Here is a 21,220-nt window from a genome sequence, read left to right as displayed (position 1 = left end):
GGGGTGGTGCTGAGCACCCCAAGCACTGGGCTCGGAGCTTTGAACTGGTCCCAGTAAAGCCCAGCACTGGGCTTTCACCCACCCAGCCCCACGCATCCTTTGCCCACGGGGAGGGGGGGAGCACAAAGAGCTCCCCAAACGCTGATTTCACACCACCGGCTCCCCCAAACCCCACAGCCTCCACCTCGCCCCTGGCTCCTGCTCCCTTTTGGGGCCGCTGGGAGCACCCCGGAGGTGGGAGCGGGTCGGGGGCAGGCTGGCGGTGCTGCCCCCCCCCCCCCCCCCGTGCAGGGGCTGTGAAAGCTCCTTGTGTGTGGCTGGCGGCCGCCCCAGCCCGCGGGATGCCGGGGCGAGGGAGACGGGTTGCTACGGCCGGGTGAATGCGGGGGGCTCACTGCGGGCTTTGTGCGCCGCCGGCACCCACCGAGCTTGGCTTTCTCAGCCCCGTTACCAAGGAGACAAAAGCCCCAGTTTTCTTCCCAAAGCACAAAATCGGGTTTTTCTTTTCCACCGCCAAAACCCAGCGCCCCCCCCCCCCCCCCACCTCCTCGGGCCGGTGTTGGCGATGCTGGGGCCGCAGGGGTTTGGGGGCTTCAAGGAGGGGAGAAAAGGCGGGGGGGGTGGTCCCAGCTCGGGGTGCAGGCACAAAAAATGGGGTGCGGGTGGATGGCAGGCTGGCTGGGGGGGACAAGCGGGGTCCTGGTCGGGGTCCAGCCCCGTGGGGGCGGCGGGAGGCAGGGAGAGGCGGCCGCTCTCATGCGCTCGCTCCGTGCCGCTCCGTCCTGAGCCCCGGCCAAGGGCAAACAATGGGCGGCTTGTTGCTGCTGGGTGCGTGGGGAGGAGGGAGCCAGGCTGGGGGCAGGGAAGGAGCAAGGGGGGGGGGGGGCTGCGGGTGATGCAGGGTCCCAGTGCAAGGCTGGACCCCGGCCCCGCTCAGACCCCGCACCCAGGTAACCCGGGCGGGGGGCCCGGGAGCACGAAGCGCAGCGCTGGGTGCAATGGGACAGCCCCGAGGGATGCGGGGGGGGGGTGTCCACCCACCAGCACAGGCCGAAAGCCCCGGGAAGGAGCTGGCACAGGTAAAGGGGGCAGGGAGGTGGGGCAGGAGCCCCCCAAGCAACCCCACACCAAAACCAGCATCACCGTCCCACAACAGCGCCGAGGCCGGGTGTGGGTGAGGAGGGTCTGGCAGCAGCGATGGCCACAGCCGGAGGGTTTCTGAGTCCCTCTGCACGTCCAGGACAAGAAAACGAAGCAGCCGGGGCCAGCAGCCGGGTTCCAGCACCGGGTGCTGCAGGGCGAGGAGCGGGGACCCCATCCTGCGAGGCACGGGCACGGCCCCGAGGGCGGAGGGGTGGCAGCCGCGGAGAGCAAGCGACGACTGCAACCACCCCCAGCAACGCAAAATTGTTAATTTATTATCATTAGGAGGCAAAAAAATTGTACAGTTACAAGAATCATTTCCCGACAGAGGTCAAGTCTGAGCCAAAATATCTCTTAAAAAAAAAAAGGGGGGGGGAGGGAGGAATGACGACACTTTACAATTCATTAAATTAAAAAAAAACAAAAACAAACAAAAAAAGGAAACCTCTCTTTGTGCAATTCTGCAAAAACGAGAACAGAAGAGGACCCCCCCCCGGCCTCGCCGCCCCCCCGGAGCTGCGCGGGGGCTGTGAGAGCCCCCACCCCAGGCCACCCCCACCCTGTCCCCCCCAGCCTGGGGCTGGGGGCAGGCCGGTGCCTCCCCACTGTGCCGCCCCACCACGCGCCCCCCCTGCTGCTGCCAGCATCCCCCCCTGCCCCCCCACCCAGCAATATCCCCCCCCCCCCCCAAACTGGCCCAGAGCAAGCTGGCCCGGCCCCAAGGCTGCACAGAGACCCCACAACTCAGCGGTGGGCACAAAAAAACCTCCCTGGCCCCCTCCAGGTCTCCTCTTCCCCCCCCCCCCCCCCCCCTGAACAATGCCAACCCCAGGCCCCCAGGCTGGGGAACAGAGCCGGGGCTGGTGCAGGAGGGGGACACATCCCAGGGCACCCCCTCGCTGCAGATGACACTGGGGAAGGTGTCACCATCCCAGGGGAAAGTGCCTCCGTGTCCCCCCCCCATGATGTCCTCGGCCAAGAGGCCAGCAGCCCCCAGACCCCCCAAACCCCCCCCCAAAATGCCCTTTGGAGCGTGTGGGACCACCCCAGCCTCCCCGGGACGCGGGTAAGAGGTGCCTCCGGGGGCAGCTGGAGCACAGAGGGGACGGGGGCCAGCCCCTGCTCCCCGCTGGGGGGCTGCTGGGCTCCCCCCCTGTGTCAGCACCAGCCCCTGGAGCAGCACGGCTGGGGCAGGATCCGGCCCAGGCAGGGGGGGCACGGGGATGGGGGGGCGACGGGCCCAGGGCAGCGAGGACAGGCCGGGGCAGGGGGAGGCAACGTGGTCGTGGCGGGTCCCTGACCTGACCCCAGCCTCGCAGGGGGGCAAGGAGCCTCGGGGGGGGGGGGGGAGATGGCATTGCCCCTCCCCAAAACCCTGCCCGTGGGAGGTGGAGTTTGGGAGGGGCAGGGCAGGCGGGCTCCCCCCCGCACCCCCGGGATGCTGCACCCCTGGGGGGGGGGTTCACCCCGGGAAGGGGTGAGGGAGCCCCAGGGGACCTGCCCGGCTCCTTCCTGGGGGCCGCTTGCTGTCACCACCCTCATCTTCCTCCTGCCACCACCCTCATCTTCCTCCCGGTGCTGACCCTCAGCTGGCCTCGGGGGCCCACAGCCTTCCTACAGCTCCCGGGGCCCAGTTTAGTAACAGCGCTAGCTCTTAAATTAAAAAATTAAAATATATATACATATATATATATACTGTATACACAGACAACAACAGAACAGTGCCAAAACGGGAGGAAGAGACAGAGAGAGGAGAGGAGAGGAGGGCAGAGTCGGACGTGTTCTTTACAATAAAAACAAGGGCTCCGCCTCAATGCGAGCGGAGTTTGGGGTCCCCTAAAAATACCCATCTAGAGAGAGAGCTGGAGGGACAGAGCAGGAGAAGGAAGGGGGGGGGGGGGGGGGGGGGGCATGGGCTTGTACAATGGCATCTTCCCGACCCGAGCTGCAGCCTGCGGGATCTCAGCTTCTCCTGGACTTCGAGTGCTGAATAAGCCACTGTAGGGTGATGTCTGCGAAGGCAAGGGGTGGTTACAGCCTCTCCCTGCAGCCCTGGCCCCTTGTCCTGTACGTGGGGAACAGCCTGGGTGCGCTGCAGCACCCCTGCTCCCCCCCGTGGCACCCCGAGGTGCCGGCACTCACCGATGTTGTCCTTTTCTTTGCAGGAGATGGAGTAGCAGCAGATCTCTCGGTCCTGGATGGCGGAGAGGTTCCTGCGGGAGAGGGCGAGCTCAGGCTGGCTGCTGCAGCCCCCGCGGGTCTGCACCCATGGGAGGTGTCCCTGGGGAGCCTTTCAAAGGGTCCCCTCGGAGCCAGGCTCTGAGAAGGGGCACCCTTGCCAGGGAAAACGTCGCCCCAACCTCCTGGGGACCTCCAGACAGGACAGGCGAGGACGCTGGCGCACGGCTCCTGCCGGCTGATGGGCAGGTTTGTGCTCAACTCACTGCGGGGGCTACGTGAGGGGCAGGGGGAACACGGCCCCAAGGAGAGCCTGGCCAAGAAACCACACAGCTTCCCTCGGAGCACCCCAAAACACTGCTGGGAGATGGGACACCAAGGATTCGGGACTGCACGGGGTGCCCCCAGGACAGGGGTGGCGCGGAGGTGCCCAGAGCCACAAATGCGGGGCCCAGCCCTCCCTGGGGTGGCGAGAGGCCCCGGGGCTGGAGCAGGAGGGAGGCAGGGAAGGGGCAGGACCCTGCGGGACCCCACACCGCCGCCGAGCCCCGAGCACCAAGCCCTGAGCACGGCCGGGCCCCCGCGCCCCCCTGTGGCACAGGGAGCCCAGGCGCCAGGCCCTGCTCCTCCAGCCGGGGTGCTGGGGGCAGGATGTGTCCCAGCTGGGCACGGAGCAGCCGCCAGCACACTCACATCTTCTCGATGAGCTCCTTCTCATCCAAGGCACCGGGGAGGTCTCGCTTGTTCCCCAGGACTAGGACCTGCAGAAGGGGAGAGGGGACACGTGAAGCTCCCGGCCGCCAGCCGAGGCAGGGTGTTGCTGCTGGCACCCAGGACCAGACCCTGCTGGGATGTAAGGCAGCCCTGGGCACTTCTCCAGGGGGCACCTGAGTAGAGAAAACCCCCTCAGCAGGCAAAGGGAAGGCAGAGCCCTTCAATTAACAGCCTAAATTAGCTCACGCACAGCATCTCCTGGGTACCTTCTATTCCCAGCGAGAGGCTGGCCCCACAGAGTACCCTCCCCGGAGGGCACCCGATTCCCCCGTGCCACACGGGACGCTTCCAGGAGCATTTACTCCAGCGCGAAAACCACGAGTGGAAGTGGAGGGGCTAAAAGCGCCGTTATCAGGACCCGCCCAGTAAAGGCAGAGCTGTTTGCACCAGCCACACATCTCCTGCTTCACGGCTTTTCACGCCCACAAAGACATCCTCGGACCACGCAAAGCAAATAATCTCCGGGCAGGACCTCCTGAGCGCGCCACGCGACCGGCATCTGACGGGGACAGGAGGCTGCAGCTGCCTTCCTTCCCCGGGGGAATTAGGGTTTCTGCGAGCAGAAAGGTCGCAGAAAGGTCCCCCCCCCGACCCCGTTGGCAGCGGGGAGCCCCCCCCCCCCCCCCGCAGGGCGCCGTGCCCGGGCAGCAGCTCACCGGGATGCCCTGGAGCTGCGGCTTGTCCAGCAGGTTGTGAAGCTCGTTCTTGGAGGCCTCTATCTTCTCCTGGTCGGCGGCATCCACCATGTACCTGCATGGGAAGGACACGCTGAGCGCAGGCACCCGCGGACGTACCGGCGCGTCCCGCTGCGCTCGGGTCCCCGCCAGCACCAAACCCTCCTTCTGCCCTCGCACCCCCAGGGGCTCCACGGCCCTCCTGGGGTGAAGGAGCCCTCAACATCCCCCGGGGGGCTTCACCCTGCTGCCCACCAGGGAAAAGTGACAGGGCTGAACGTGCCCTGGGGAGGAGCTGCAGGGCACACTGTCCCCAGGCGTCCCCGAGACGCTCGCCTGCACGCAGCCACCTCCTGATGGAGGCACTCAGAAGAGAGGACGCCGAGCAAGAGCTGCAGCAGAGAAAGACGTAGTGGGAAGAGCCTTGGTCCTGCACCAGCAGGGAATAAGGGAAGACACGGTGCCAAAACCACAAGAACCGGCACGGCACGGGGACGGAGCTGCCTGCTCTGAAATGAGCCGGGATGCCCAGAGAAGGGCCCGGGGAAGGCAGCAGCCAGCAGTGCTTGCTCTTGGTAAATGAGGGGAGATTCAGCGCAGGAGTTTAGCTCCTGGGGGCTTACACCCATCCTGCAAAGCACGAAAGTGAAGCCAAAGGAGAGGAGAGGAACTGACCAACGCAGACTTTATTGTACAGATCAAGAAGTTGAGAGAGAAGAAGTGAGAAACACCATCAAGACCCTCAGGCCTTGCAGAGCTCATTAAAAATGGGAAAAGAGCCTCCAGCTCCTTCGTAAGGCGTACGACACGCGCTGCTGTGCTGAGAGGATGGGAAGCGGCAGGCTGGGGGACTGAAGGCAAGAGAAAAGGGACGCGACACAGCCCGAGGGCAGACCGGAGCGCAACCTGGATGGCCACGGGCCCCTCCTCTCCTCCCAGCAGGACGGCTGCTTTGGGAAAACGCCTGGCTGGAATGCTGCGAGGCAGCGAAAGGAATGGAAAGCCTAGGGTTTTGTCATTCTTAGCTCACCTCTGGAAAAATAAAAGTGGCGAGGAAATGTCCCAGCCTGGTGACCACCAGCAAGGGCAGGAGCAGCCGCTGCCGGGGTCCCACAGGGGGTGCTCGGCACAGGAGGCTCCCAGTCCAACTGGGAAGCCCCCCAGCCCTGAGCAGCCCCCGAGCAGCAAGGCAGGAGGCTCAGCAGGGAGCCGGGCAGCGCCAGCCTGTGCATGGATGTGCTCCTGCTCCGTGGCCCTGTCGGTTATGTGTGGGTTTCCCATGCGGGACAGGACCCCGCAGCACCCTCGCATGCTGAGAAACCAGCCCAAGCACCATGCAAGAGCTGCAGAAATGCCCCCGAGCTGCAACCCAGGAGCGAGCCGAGGGCTCTGCCACGTGCAGAGCTCGTTTTTAAGACATCCCCATCCCTCCTTGCTCACCAGCCCTGCAGTTCAGAGGGGCCGTGCAGAAAACCAGCCCTCCCCAAATCCCAGGGCATGGTCAGTTGGTGAAGAACACAACGATCTGATTTTCTACCTGGGTTTAAACAACGCTGACCTCGGCTCCCAGGGAAATATTTGTCCTTAGGTGCACGCAGCCTGCTTCCTACGGATGTCTTGCCAGACTCATCCCCACCCCGGACTCTCTGGGACGGGGCTTGCTGCAGGATTTGCCAGCAGGGGACATGCAGAGATGCTCGGAGGCTGCTGACAGGCAGCAGCCAAGCGTTGCAGGCTCCTCTAGGCACAAAGTTCACCCGGCAGCACACAAACACCGACCTGGGAACGTGCTGCTGGCCGTGCTGCTGGCCATTACCCTCTTGGAAAGGGCCGTGCCACGCAGGGACCTTTGCTCAGCACCCCCCTGACGACCAGGGGAAAGCAGAGGAGCAGGGAAAGGCAGGGAGCACAGCTGGGCTGAGGGATGCTGAGCCCAAGGGAAGGGTCCCCCGCGGCTGTTATGCTGCAGAAACTCGAGCTCCTGTTGCTGCCCGTGCTCAAAGCCTGTGGGGGCACCGATTGCAGCACCCTGCACCGTGCCGGTCCCAGGGGAAGCAGCCCCGGCAGCAGAGCCAGCTCAGCGCTGCTCAGCACCCTTGGGTAGGGTGACAGGGACAAAGGGACGGTGCCCCCCCCCCCACCGCCGGCCGGCCAAGCTCTGCCTCGATGCGCGCGCTCGCGGATACTCACACGATGGCACTCACTCCACGGCAGTACCGCTCCCACATGCTGCGGAAGCGGGGCTGGCCGCCGATGTCCCAGAGCTGTGACGGGGAGAAGAAGAAGGTGGCGTCACCCGCTGCCCGGCCCCGCGCCGCGGGGAGCCCCCCGGCGTGCCCCGAACCAGCCCCGTCCCCTCCTCCTCGCCCGCCAGTGCCTGGTCTCAGACCCAAGCGGGGGGCTCCAGGTTTGATAAAGACACAAGGAACCCTCACAAGGAGCTGGAGGGCAACTCACCCGGGTGCAACAAGCCTCCGGTCGCGTGGAGAGGGCCCCTGGCCAAAGCCTGGGGTCTCTTCCCCGTGCCCACCTCGCCGGGAGCCCAGGGGATGCATTTCAAAGCACTCGGCTTTGCTCTCAGAAATGCTGCAGCAGGCGGAGATGCCCAGCCAGCTTCAGACTGAGCTGCAGCAGGAGACACCCAGCCCACGGCCACCTCCTCCTGCAGCCTGGGGACCTGGAGGACCCGGGATGGGCAGGGGTCTCCCCTCCCTTTACTCCGGAGGCCCCCACCCCGGCTGCAAGCCCTGACCTTCCTCCCAGCCCTCCCACCCTCAGCAAGGTGACCGTGTCTGCGAGTCCCTGCCAGCAAGCCAGAAGTAAAACAAAGCCTCCAGCTGTGCAGCCTGGCTCCTGCTGCAAGGATTTACATCTCCTCTATCCTTGTGGTCTCCTCCGGAGGGTATCTGCAAACCCCAACGGGCAGATCCTCCTAACTGCAGCCTCCTTCAGCCCCCAGCAGAGCCCACAAGTCTGCCTTCACCCCCCTCTCCCACCCCAAGATCGCCCCCCGGGTTTATTTTCTGTACCCCACCTTTATGGTAACGTTGCCCTTGGTGATCTTCCTCATGTTGAAGCCCACGGTCGGGATCATGTCTTCGTTGAACTGGCCTGACTGCAAGGCAAATCGGATCGTGTCAGGAGGCTCGGGAAACCCACCAGCCTGCCCCGAGCAGCTCAGCAGGGCCGTGGGTGACACCCCTGGCTTCTGACAACCCCAAATCCTCTGCCAGGCCCGCGCAGGTCCCTCCTTAAGGGAACAAAACGAGAGCGGAGGGGACAGGGGCAGCACAGGGACCCGCTGCCGCTGCCTGCCCTGCGCCAGCTCTGGCCCAGGAGCCCTCCAAGCTGACTTTGGGCACACGCCGAGGTCCCGCTCACAAAATCCACATAAAGCCAGGGTGAAACCCTGCAGCCTGAGACCTCCCCCTCGAAGGGGAGCGGAGAACACGCTCAGCCCAGCGAGGGGCCACCCGTCCCCACGCACCACGAGGGACGTGGAAGCCCTGCAGGAGCCGCCGCAGACGGCACAGCTCCCCCCGGCCACCCTTGGTGGCTCAAAATCTGGTCCTCTAGGGCTCCTTGGGGGGGGGTGGTTATTTTAGTTCCCACAGCCCTCGGAAAGGGAAATCCGTGCCATTTTCTGCTAAGCACAATTTAGTGACCCGCCTGCCCAGACCCACCGCGTCAGCAAAGTCCTCAGGGTTCTCCGACCCCCCCCAGCAACCCCGCAGCACGCGCTGCTCCCGCTTCTCCTTTCCTTTCTGCCTCCTGGCGACAGATAACGGCAGCCAGGTGTCCGCGAGCACCCCGAAAACACCTTGGGGACGAGCAGCTCTGGGGGGGAGCAGCCAGGAATTCCTCCGGCTATTCTGACACCGGGGGTGGCTCTCGTGTACCCAGGTTCCACCCAAAACGTGGCTTCACCAGCCAGGTTTTGGGGTATCGCCGGGCTTTGACTGGAAGATACGATCGCTAGGGATCTCTTGGGAGCCGCAGGATCCCCGAGGGATCCTACCAAGGGAAGGGGCCGACTCAAACCCTCTCCCTTTGCCCACAAAGGCCAGGCTGAGAAGGTGACACGGCGCAGTGCAGGACGGATCGCACGCGGTCCCCGCGCTGTCCTGGCACCCATGGGTGCCCCCCCGGGCACGTCTGCCCGCTGCCAGCCCCAGGACCGGCCCTCTGCAGCCCCGTGGCCCAGCAGAGCACCCCTGAGCCCCCCCAGCCCAGCCGCAGGAGTGCAATAAGGCCACTGGGTGCAGCTTGTCCCCAGATTTGGGGTCACAGCATCCATGCTGAGCCCCCCCAGACCCTGCCCAGACGCATCGACCGCTCGCGAGGAAGACGGGAAGCAGCACCAGGAGGGATTCCTCCAGCGGGTGCACAAATCCTGCCAGGAAAGGTCAATTTTGGGGCTACTTCACTGGGGCCAGGTCTCTCCACAAGCTGGCTCAACCCTGCAGTGCAGCAGCCCCTCCGACCCTTCCTACCGGCCCCAAATTCAGCCATGCCAGGTCAGGAGTAGCAAGTTAGCAGATTTTTGCCCCCCCACCCCCAAAAGTCCAGCTGAGCATCCTGCGGCACAGAGCCAAAGGAAATCTCCCCCGGGCGGCCAGGCCAGGCCAGCTCAGGGAGATTTCCGAGCAATTTCTCAGCTCCCACGCCATAATGCTGACAATTAACAAAAGCCAAACAGTTTCGGAGGGTCGAGGGGCTGCGGCCTGGCTCTGCACCACCCCTCAGCTTGGAAATTCAAGCTCCCAGGCTGAATCCCCGAATTCCTCGCCTTGCCGCCTCGCAGCGCGAGCTACCGCATCCCAACGGGGCTGCGCTGCTCTCCTCGACCTGGCGCTGGGCACATCCAGCACCGTGGTCCCCAGGGACCTCGGGAGCAAAAAAAATTCCTGGGGACACATCTGTGGGTGGCCACCAGGCTGGTCCGGGAGCCCAGGAGAAGCCAGCAGAGCCCACGCTGCCCTCAGCCCCAGGTACGACGGTGCTCTCCAGGACAGACTCATCCTCCTCCCTGCAATGCAGCTGTGTGCTTTTTTTTTTTTCTTTCTTTCTTTTTTTTTTTTTTTATGATACTTAAGATAAAGAAGGTGGTAAAACAGAAGCCCTGTTTCTTTCAGGAAAACGAGGCTTCTCAGATGGAAGAGAAAATCCTCGGGCTGCTTTCGCTTCTCCGGCACCGCACCGCAGCCCCGAACGCCCCCGGGCCACGGCGCGGACGCGAGGCAGCCGCAGGAGAGGGACGCCCAGCGGCCCCCTGCAGCCCCCGATCCCTGGGGACGCAGCACAGCCACAGGGTGCAGGAGGCATCTCCGTACCGGAGCTGCTGCAACGCCTGCTCTCACCTCCAGACAGCCCCTGGCACTGCCGACAAGCTCCCGAGCCATTTGCCCTCATCTGGGACACGTCCGTGACGGCACCCCCACGGCACCCCAAGCCTGTCCCGCGACGCAGGGCCGCAGGCAGAGGTCTCCAGGTGCCGTGGGGCGAGGCGGAGGTGCCAGCTCCTCCCGTAGCAGCCCTCCTGATGGAGGAAGAGCCCCACACACATCCCCGGGCGTGCCGGAGCCACGCGGCACCGCTGGGCTGCAGCCGACCCAGCCTGAGCGAGAAAGGCCCCAATGACGGGACCCTAAAGGCTCCCCAAAGCCCTAAAGACCCTAAAGGCTCCCAAAGACGTGCTGTTTAACCCGTTCCCCACCCCAAAACGCCTCCGTGCCCTGCTCTGACACGGCCAGCACCCACCTGCCCCCTCCCCACGTTCCAACCCCCCTCCAACCCCCGGGCTTTCCGAGGTTGCTCCACGTCCCTCGATCGTCTGCAGAAGCGCAGCGTTCCCATTCCCCCGCTTCCCCCAGGGCTCTGGTTCCCCACGGGCCTCCAGCCATTGCTCCCCGCTCAACTTCCCCCCTCCTTCCGTCCTCCTGCTCCCCTTCCTCAGCCGGGTTTAATCAAGGGGAAGCTCCAGGGGATCCCCTAGGTAAGCGAAACAGAGGCGGTTATTGAGTTCTGGGGTAAAAAGTCACCCGGGGAAGAGCGGAGAGGCCGTGTACGGGAACAAAGGTGGCAGCCGAGGGGGAAGGGAAGAAAAAGGGTCTGGTGTGCGCAAAGCGTGCTGCTCAGCACGCACCTGGCCGTGCCCTGCCCTGGCTTCGTGTCCAGAGGCATCACTAGCTGTGCTCCCGGGGGAAGGACTTGGTGTCCCAGCTGGGCCCCAAACCCCAGTCCAGGCGGCTGCCGGAGGTGCGGAGCGCCTGCTGGAGCCACCGTGGGCTCCGAGGGTCCTCCGAGAGACCCGAGTGCACTTACCCCTGCTGGAGACACGGCTCCGAGCCCGCCGGCCCCGAAGGATAAATCCCCCACAGCACAGCAGGAAAGGAGCCTCGCCGGGCTGCAAAGCCTCGCCGGGCTCGTGCCTTCCATTTCCTCGAGGTTCCGGGGTGCATCGTGTGCCCCAAAAGGCAAAACTGAATTTTTAACAAAACCCCTGACTTTCTCCGAGGCGGTGAAGAGGAGACCGAGGTAAATATTTAAGCAGTGCCCGCAGAAACCGTTCCGCCTGCTGGAAGCTGCTGCTCCCCAGAAGCCGAGTCAATTAGCGGAGCAAACACGCATAATGGCGATAATTAAAAAGCGGGAGTGATGAAGCCCAGCGCTGGGCCGATGCTGACACATTCACCAGTTTTAGAGGAACCGAGGACTGCATTTTTTTTTTTTGCATTGAAAGGGGAAAAAATAAAAACAGAACACGCCAAATGGGGAACCCAGCGGCGGGCGCAGGCTGTGAAAGCCGAGGGGAGAGACGGGGACGTGGCAAAAACCCTCCGGTAAGGCTGGAGCTGGGGGATTTACACCACCAGGCCAGGGAAACCCCAGCTCCTGACCAGGCAGGGAAATAAAGCCCCCGGCAGGCTTCCCACCGCCGGTGGTGCTCAGCTCTTCCACCTGGACCCAGCTCCGCAGGGTTTGGAGCGCAGAGCTCCGGCCCACGCCGCTGTAGGCTCCCGCCGCCTCCTAACTTCACACCCCGCAAATGTTTACGTTCTGCTGGGGCTTCCTTTTCGGTTTGTGCTCTTTAATTTAAAAAAAGAAAAAAAAAAAGGAGTAACTGCAACACTCCTTCAGGAGCTGCGTCCGGACCTCGGGTTGTGCCGAGGGGTAACTCGAGGACCTCACCTGGGCTGCTCCCCCTCAGCATCCTCATTACCCTCAGTGCCCAGGGGGCTTCGCCTGTGCGGGTTGGGGTCGGCACAGGATGGGACGTGCACGGTGCTGAGTGCCGGGCTGGGCGCACCCACCCAGGGCACCCACATCCACCCGTGGGCTGGATCCCGCGGCACCAGGGCCGGCTCACGGCCCTGCCGTGCTCTGCTCCTCGGGGCAAGCCGCCGGGCTCGCTGTGGGTTCCTGCCAGGCGCAACGGAGACGGTGCCCGGCAGAAAGGGGAGCGCAGGATGCCCGGTCCTGCTCTGTCCTGCTGCCGCCTGCCCCCCGACCCTCTCCAGGCAGGATAAAGCTGCTTAAAGCTCTGCCCTGTGCCACGCGACGCATACTCGGCATCCTGCTGCCCGTTCTCCTCGGCTCACGCTGGACGAGCTCGCAGCAGCAAGGCTCCTTCTCCGCCAGGAACGCGGAGAAATTCGCCCCCCCAACCCCACCTCCTCCTGGCTTAGGAGCTCGGGTGCAAGAGAAGCGGCAGGCAGGGGCGCAGGGTCCAGCACCACCGGAGAGGCGGTCACGGCACCAAGCTTCTGCAGCCTGCTTCTGGCTGGGAGAGAGTTAATTTCCTTCCGAGCAGCCGGCCCGGTGCCGCGCCGCGGGTTTAGGATGGGAATAAGGTTGGTAACACCCTGATGTGGGCACCGCTTCCTTCCCAGCTGCTCCCACCGGGGGCAGGCAGCCAGGACGGCGTGCAGCAGGGATGCGCCGAGCTCGGCAGTAAAAGGGGGGAGGAAAGCAGGGTGGGGGGGGACTTTCAGAGCGATGGCGTTTGTCTTCCCCACAAACCATTACGCGCGACGAGCCCTGCTCTCCTGGAAATGGCTGAACAGCTGCCTGCCGGCGGCAAGGAGCGAGCGGGGTCCTCCTCTTGCTTGGCCTGCACACGCAGCTTCTCCTTCACCCGGGGAATTGCCTCCATCTCGAGCCGTGTTTCCTCGCTTCCACCTTTCCCATCCCCTCCCCACCGCTGGGGGAGGTGGGGGAGAGCTGAGCCGCGCGGCGCCGAGCTGCCTGCCGGGGTTAAACCACAGCAGAGAGGCTCCTCGGTGCGTGTGCGGCGATGGATCACGCGAAGCCGTCTGCTTCCGAGCACGTCCCACGGCGGAAGGTTTCTGACTGCGCCACCGAGGGGATCCCAAAACTCTCGACCCTCCTTTGTGCCCCTCGTTGGCCCCAAACTCGCCTGGGGAACGGGCAGCTGAAAGCTCCCGGTTAAAGCCGAGGTGGAAGCCGAGAGCAGAGGCATTTTACAGCCCTTCAGCCCTCCTTGCAAACAGCCCCCGAAGCTTCAGTTCCCTACAGCCAGGGAAAGAAAAAAGGATTTCCTGGGAAGGAAACAGCACCCGGGTCACCCAGGAAAAGTCCCCGTGCACCACCCGATGTGGCCGCCCCCAGCAAAGCCGTCCCGACTTCCAGCAACCCCGATTCCATTTTTGCAGCTGGGTGAAGAACGGCAGCCACAAGACCTGGACGCGAGGACTCAAAGCCTCTTCCTCCCGGGGCAGCTCCGGCCCCGAGGCCAGGACGGCTCCGCGGCCTGGGGAACGTCATCTGGGCCCTGCGCACATCTCTGTGCCGAAATCTGACGCTTTTCAAGAGCTCAGTTTTCTTCGCCTTTTTACCCAGAAGCCTGAATCACGGCTACTTCCCCTCCGAGCACTTCTGCTCCACCACCTTTAGGGCAGACGAGATGGTTCAGGCGCTCCTCACGCGGATCCCGTCGGGCTGGGAGTTTTCGGGGTTGGTTTTTTTTTCCAGCTGCCTCTGCCGAGTCCACGTTTACGGGGCGTTATCTCAAAGGTCACTGCTTATTTTTAGTCTGCGTCCGCCACAAAATCTGAACTTCCCGGATAACTTCGCAGGCAGAGGCACGCGTGGGACAGGGGCTGAGCACCTCGCTCAATAACCAGAGCCAAACCGAGCACCGGGGTGCCGCGCGCCCCTCGCGGAGCTCCCAGCTCCCCGAACACCCCCAGAAATGAAACCAAACCCACGCGTTGGAGCTTCCCCCGGGACCATCCCCAGCCATTTCCAGCCCCACACGGCCACAGCAGCCCAGCGGGTTTGGGATAAAGCTCCAGCTGGTTAGTTCTAGAGGGAACAGATTATTTTCTCCTGGATTTTTTTTTTTACACAGCCTATCTGCCCCTGGAGAGGAGGCCAGCAGAGCTCGGGAGCAGGACTGAGCCCGCACATGGCACCGCCACGTCCCACCCCAATGTCAGACCGCAGAACAAACCGCGGCGGGGACGAAGCGGCCCCCAAAAGGGCTGGTTCTTAGGGTCAGCACCCCTGAGCCTCAAAGCTCCCCGCCACCCGAGGCTGGCGCGGGTTTGCTTGGTTGGAGAAGGAGCCCAGGACCCGAGCTCTGAGCGCTCCCAAGCAAGCGGCAGCCACCAGGACCAGGGCAGAGCCCGGCACACGCAGGCCTCCAGGGCCTGAAGCACATCGGTGCGCTCGTGGGCATCGCCCCTCGGCCTCCAGGCTCCGCAGGAAGGGCATTTTCCACCCCGATGTGCCCAGCACCGACAAAAACCCTCCCACGGAGCACAGCTGCAGCGCGACGAAGCTCCCAAATCCTCTGCAAACCCCCCCCCCCATAGCACCCCGCTGTGGAGCCGAGGGACAACCCACAAGAAAAAAGGGTCACGGTTGGGAACCGGGACAGCCCCGGAGACGTGTGCCGGGTCCGCCTCCCCCAGCGAGACCCCCGAGACCCCAAAACGCCCCCCGAGACCCCAAAATGCCCCAAAACAGCGGCGGCACCGTCCCTTTGGGGTGCACCGCGGGCAGGGCGGGCGCGCTTGGGGAGGGCGGCGATAACACGGCGGTGCCCCAAAAAGCTGGGGGCGAGGGGGGGGCTTTGTGGGGACCCCCCAGGAGCAAAGCTGGCCCCGGGTGGGGTGCGGAGCCCCCCGGCTGCGGGGCTGGGTCCCCCGGGGAGATGAGATGTCCCCCGGGGAGACGAGATGTCCCCAGCGTGGGGACGCGCCGGGTCAGCTCCGGCCAGGTGGCCCGGCCCGGTTGGGGCTCCTCGATGCCGCTGCGACAAAATATTTAAAAAATAATAATAAATAAATGAAAAAAAAGGCTGGTTTTGGCGCTAAGGGGAGGATGCGGAGCGGCACCCTGCGAGACGAGGCCGCGGTGGCGGCGAGGCCTGGGGCTGGCTGGGGGCACCCGTGACAAAGCACGGCCTGCGGCGGGGACGGGACCGGGACCGGGACCGGGACCGGGACCGGGACCAGGACCAGGATCAGGATCAGGATCAGGACCGGGATCAGGATCGGGATCAGGATCGGGACCGGTGCTACCGGCGGTACCGGGGCCAAACAGCGATGGCAGGGCCCAGCCGAGCCCGGGCTCCTCGGGGCCGCCCCTACCCGGTCCCGGTGTCCCCGGGGCACGGCGGGGACCCGGCTCGGGGCTGTCCCGGGACAGGGGGGCTGCGGGGGGGGGGGGTGGGGGGGTCGGTTCCCGGTGCTCACCGCGATGACGTTGACGAAGGTGGTCTTGCCCGAGTACTGCAGCCCCACCAGGGTCAGCTCCATCTCCTCCTTCCAGAAGAGCGCCCGGAACCAGTCCAGCAGCTTGTTAAAGAGGGCCAGCATGGTGCCGGGCCGTACCGGGCCGAACCGAACCGAGCCGAGCCGGGCCGGGCTGAACCGGGCTGAACCGGGCCGGGCTGAACCGATCCGGGCAGAACGGATCCGATCCGGGTCGAACGGATCCGATCCGGGCCGAACCGAGCCGATCCGCGCCGAACCGAGCCGGGCCGGGCCGCGCCGCCCCGGTATTGTCCCCGCGCCCCGCCGCCGCCCGCCGCCCGCCGCCCGCCGGGTGGGGCCCGCACCGCGCCGCGCCGCCACCGCCGCCCCCTGGCGGAGCGGAGGACACGGGAGGCACCGGCGGGGCGCGGCGGGGCGGGGCTGCGGCGGCCCCCGGGGGGGCTGCGGCGGGCATCCTGCACCGCACCCAGCACCGCCGGCACCGTGCATCGCCGGCACCCGGCACCCGGCACCACCGGCACCCGGCACCCGGCACCACCGGCACCCGGCACCCTGCATCCTGCACCATTCCCAGCACCATGCGTTACCAGCACCCAGCACCCTGCATCCTGCACCGTTCCCAGCACCATGCGTTACCGGCACCCAGCACCCTGCATCCTGCACCACCAGCACCCTGCATCCTGCACCGGCGCCCAGCACCGCTGGCATCCACCACCCAGCATCCTGCACCACCGGCGATACCCCAGCACCGTGCACCGCCAGCACCCAGCACCACCAGCACCCAGCACCACCAACACCCCAGCACCCAGTACCACCAGCGTCCAGCAGCCTGCATCACCAGCACCCAGCACCCAACGCTATCAGCACCCAGAACCCAGCATTCTGCACCACCGGCACCCAGCACCATCGGCACCCAGCACCCAACACCACCAGCACCCTGCATCACCGGCACCCAGCACCCAGCACCAGCAACACCCCAGCACCCTGCACCCTGCACCATCAACATCGCAGCACCCAGCCCCCAGCACCACCAGCACCCAGCACCCTGCATCACCAGCACCCAGCACCATCAGCACCCTGCACCATCAACATCCCAGCACCCTGCACCACCAGCACCCCCACAGCCAGCAACCTGCACCACCACCATCCCAGCACCCAGTACCATTATCACCACCAGCACCCAGCACCCAGTATCACCAACATCCCAGCACCCAGCACCACCAGCACCCAGCACCACCAGCACTACCAGCACCCAGCGCAACCAGCAGCAACACCCTGCACCACAAGCACCCAGCACCCCCAACAACCCAGAACCACCAGCCCAACACCACCAACACCCCATCACCACCAGTGCCCAGCACCCTACACACCACACTCTGCACCCTGCACCCAGCACCACCAGTGCCCTGCACCACCAACACCCCAGCACCCAGCACCCTGCACCCCACACCCAGCAACACCAACATCAGCACCCAGCACCCTGTACCACCAACACCCAGCACCCAGCACGACCAGCACCCAGCACCACCAGGAACCCAGCACCCTCCGCAATCAACACCCAGCACCCTGCGCCCAGCACCCCCAACACCCTTTCGCTCAGCACCCCCCAGCACCCCGCACCGCGCATCGCCCGCGCTGCTGGCACCTATCCTGCCCCTCCGAATGCCCCCTCTGGATACGGCCACAGCAGGAAAAATCGTGTCTGGCCAAGGGGCAAAGGCGGAGCAGGAGGTGTCCTGCTGCCACCAGGCCTGAGGGATCTTTTCAAAAGACATCTACACAGCCTGCCGCAACGCCAGAGGTCAGGCTGGGCCCTGCAGCCCGGAATCCCCCAGGTTTTCACCCAGCTAAGCTCCGGGGGGGTTGCAAGGGGAAATTCAGCTGCCCCCGTGCCCCAGGTACTCGCGATGCTGAGGCTTTGCTTGGCTCTGCCCTTCTGCGTGGGTGCCGAGGGCCGGGGCAGCACGCTGCCGGCGAGGCTCAGTTCCACCCAGGCTGGGTTTGAACCAGACCCTAAGGATGAGACCTTCACCCCCTTCCCACGTTTAGCCCTAACCCCAAAAGGCATTTTTCCCCCATCGCAGGGGGAAAGGCGTTACCGAGGCGCTGTCAGCAGGCTCAGAAGCAATGAGCAGCACCTCCCAGGCGATTTTCAAGGAGGAGGTGAATCGGCACCACAAGCATTTTTGCTAAGGGGGTTGCGTGGCCGAGGAGAGCTCCAGACGGAGCCCACCCCAGCACGGACCCCGCGGGACCCCGACGTGCGGCTCCTTGGCCAGAAAATGCAAAACTGAGCTGTGGTGGGACCTGCTTCACAGCGGGCAACGCGGAGCCCATGACAATCAAGGGTGGGAATCAGTTTCCATTATGTGTCGTAAGTCACTGGGCAGCTGCTTTTTTGCAGCTTTTTTTTTTTTTTTTTTTTTGGTTTTCAGACAGAAACCATTTTGTTTCCGGGGATGCTGCAGCCTGCTGAAGATCCCCGTGCCCTGAAGGGAGGCCCTAAGGAAGCAGCAGTAGCGTTGCTTTCTGTAATTACTCCAGTGCGGCTCCTCATGCCGGTGAAAAATCCAACGTCCCCCAATATTTTTGTGTAATTTCTGCCTGAAGATGTTTTTTAACAGATTTCAGCCCGGGGAATGTCCCTCCGCCGGTTTGGGGCTTCCCACCCAAAACGCCCGCAGCACTCAGCTGCTAGCAGAGGTTGCCTCCCGATAGCAGGCCTTGTGCTTCACTCCCTGCTGCAGAAACCTTGTCAAACCCACGTTTTGTTTAAAACAGAGCTCACAGCAGAGACAGGACCTGGGCGAGTCCGTCCCCACACCGGGAGACACGAGAAATTGAGCAAAAAACCACCCTTTTCATGCACCGCCCCTCTCCACCCACCCCCGTTTCCTTTATCCCCGGTATAAGGGCCGGGTCTCGCAGCAGCACCAACAAATTCGGGGATGCCAGCGATTTCCAGCTGGCAAAATTTGGGGATCCCAGCTCCTCTCCTTGTGGAGAGACCGTGGGCTGAGCACCGTGGGCTGAGCACCGTGGGCTGCGCGAGCCGGACCCGTCCCCGCAGCGCTGTCCCCCGGTGCCACCACGTGCTCGGCGTGCCAGGAGTGGCGACGGGATGGAGCAGCTCAGGCGCGAGCCAGCACAGCTCCGGGACCTCTCCAGGTCCAAGAACATACCTGAAATTCATGGAAGGTTTCAGCGTGGTTGCTCAACAAAGTTATTTAAAGGAATGAAACTGTCAGGGCTGTGCCCCTGTAGACGTGGGGTGATGGAGGGCCGGTTCACTGCGTTCCCCACCACGCTGATTAACCGCTGGGTTAACGAGGAGCAGCAGGAGCAGATGGCTCTCCTACACCAGTGTCCCCAGTGCTCCCAGCCACCAGGTCAACCCATCCCTCTGGTGGTGCTGCTGGTGGACCTCGTCCCCTCTGGTGCCACTGCTGCTGGTCCTGTCTGAGATCCTGGGGCCTCTGTGAGCTCCTGGAGCCCCAGAGCTGCCCTCGGGGTGTCAGAGCCTGCCTCAACATTTCTCCCTTGGGGTGTCAAAGCCTGCCTCAACATTTCTCCTTCCTGGCCAGGGGCTTGGTCGTTGACTACTTGGAGCCCACAATGATGCTGATGGGAGACTTCTCCGCAGTTCCATTGCTCATCTGGCAAGAGACTTGTTACTGAGCATGCAAAATGCTTGATTTTGGCTCATCCTACACCAAGGTCCTCTTGTTCCAGGATGGGGGCTCCACTGGCACCCTCCATCAGCTGCAGTGAATTCGGAGCACCCAGGATCTCCTTGCCACCAGCAGCGCCTGTGTGTGCCGCCCTGGTGGCGTGCATGACATGGCCACCACGTTTTTTTCTCCCCTCCTAGGCAGCCTCCAGCTGGGTATGCTCCCACAAGGGTAGGAAACGGCTTACCAGCCTGGGAAATCCCAGGTTAAAAGGACAGACACGTGGTGAAAGGACCTTTCCCGAGCCCTGGTGGGGACCTGGACTTTTGGGGATGTGTTCTGTGGGAGTCTGCAGCCCAGAGCCCCCAGAGCCGCAGCTCCCTGCCCGATCACACAGCAAAGCAAGGAGCACGTGTGAAGGAAGAAGGCAGCTGGGTCCATGTCTACGATTTAAGGGAGAGGAATGAGGAACAGCAGCAATCTCAGCCCTGCCCAAAGCTCAGGGGCTTGGTATCAGCCCAGGACACAGAACACGATGGTTCTTCTGCACGGTGTAATTCCTTTTGTTTGCATGCTGGGCACCCCGTGGTCTTTATGGCCAGGGCGAAGCAGTTTCCCAGGCCACTGCTGTCAGCCTGACACAGCCAGGCCAGACCAAGCCCATGGCTTTGCCCCTGCCATTGCAGGAGCCCTGGGAAAGGGTTTGGCAATAACGCAGGCAATAGCCCAGCATGGCCCCGAGGAACAATGAGCCTCGGGGAATAAATACAGGGAGGGTGGGGAGATACCCAGATAGCGCGTGGTAACAGCCTGATAAGTGTCTTGAACAGATAGATCTGGTAGAATTGAGATTGGAAGGCAGGAAAACTGCGTAACTGTTTATAATCTGCATCAGAGAGCTCAGCTGGCAAAACTCCCAGCACCGATAGGAAATGCGAGAGGGGCTGACAGCATCCCCCTGCAACCGGTCCCAGCCCCTGCTGCACGCCTGCCCTGGCGGCTCTCCTCCTGAAATCCATCTGCAAGCATGAGGAAAGGTGCAGAGAAAAGGTGTAGAGGAAAGGTGCAGAGGAAAGGTGCATGTCCTGCTGTGCAGGAGCATATGGAGAGCCCCTGCCATGGTGCGTCTCGCAGGCTGCTCGAGCTCCCCTGCCGGACACAACATGGGGATGAAAGACTTGAAATGAGGATGCTGTGGGCCAGCTGGATAAAGCCTGGATCAGCCGAGCTCAAAACGTCCACTGGCAGTTTCGGAGGGGCAGCAGCGTGATGTTAAAGGGTTCCCCAATTAAATGAGAAGGCAAAATCCTGAGCCGGGATTTTAAGCTTTGCTCTCCCAGAGACTCGTGGGGGCTTTGCGGGCTCTCCAAGAGCCTGGCGGAGGGTGGGAGCCCTGCAGAGAGCGGGGTACCCCCGCAGCACCCATCCAGGCAGGCTCACCCACACGGGGAGCCACAAAGGTCTGAGCTGGCAGCCAGCATGGGGCGATTCCTCGGCCGGAGCATCCAGACACCTTGGTGGAAGGATGGCCCTGCACCTGCAGACACGGGGTTTTCCTGCTGTGGGGGACTCTCACAGTCACTCTTCCATTCACTCTGAGACATTTCTCCAAAAGGATTTGTCCGCCACGGTGGGCAGATGCTTCGCCATCGCTTTGTTGCGCTATAGCAGGTGCCCTGGTGGATGCTCCACCTGGAGAGTTTGTACATGAGAACGACTGGTAAGGACCACCGAGTCTGGTACTTATAACCGGTGAGATTAGGCAGAAAAAGCTGGTTTCTGCTCACTCCCCATTCCTGGACAAGGCTGCTTCACTCACTCACTTACTGCTTTTATACAGCAAAAAGTCCTCAGAAGGGTGCGTGAAGCTCACCAGCTGAAAACCGGAATGGAATAGATTTAAAATATTTTATGGAATATTTCCACTTCCATTCTTTGTGCTAAAATGTTTCACTGAATTTATCAGTGAAAAAAAAATAAAATAAAAACTAAACCTGGGTATTATTTTGCTCTGATTCCAAGAACAACAACAAAA

General features: G+C 63.3%; 1 protein-coding gene across 1 annotated transcript; it reads right to left on the bottom strand.

Moving 5' to 3' along the window:
- Positions 1 to 2,824: 2,824 nt before the first annotated feature.
- Positions 2,825 to 15,858, bottom strand: ARL8A (ARF like GTPase 8A). Its single transcript, XM_080569122.1, has 7 exons — positions 15,494 to 15,858; positions 7,804 to 7,884; positions 6,960 to 7,033; positions 4,752 to 4,845; positions 4,015 to 4,082; positions 3,286 to 3,356; positions 2,825 to 3,155 (listed from the first exon to the last, which is right to left on the bottom strand). Exons 1-7 carry the CDS (start codon positions 15,614 to 15,616, stop codon positions 3,106 to 3,108), a joined length of 561 nt encoding a protein of 186 aa, XP_080425248.1. The 5' UTR covers positions 15,617 to 15,858; the 3' UTR covers positions 2,825 to 3,105.
- Positions 15,859 to 21,220: the final 5,362 nt, after the last annotated feature.

Source organism: Anser brachyrhynchus (genome assembly GCF_964034855.1).
Source record: "Anser brachyrhynchus genome assembly, chromosome: 27".
NCBI classification, from domain to species: Eukaryota; Metazoa; Chordata; class Aves; order Anseriformes; family Anatidae; genus Anser; species Anser brachyrhynchus.
This window is presented reverse-complemented; position numbering and strand designations above follow the sequence as displayed.

Excerpts from the sequence above, each read along its gene's own strand:
- ARL8A (XM_080569122.1), bottom strand. The coding sequence starts at position 15,616 with ATGCTGGCCCTCTTTAACAAGCTGCTGGACTGGTTCCGGGCGCTCTTC. Across the intron at positions 7,034-7,803 it reads AGGGCAACGTTACCATAAAG|CTCTGGGACATCGGCGGCCA; the intron begins GTGGGGTACAGA and ends TCCCCGTCACAG. Across the intron at positions 4,083-4,751 it reads CGCAGCTCCAGGGCATCCCG|GTCCTAGTCCTGGGGAACAA; the intron begins GTGAGCTGCTGC and ends CCCCTTCTGCAG.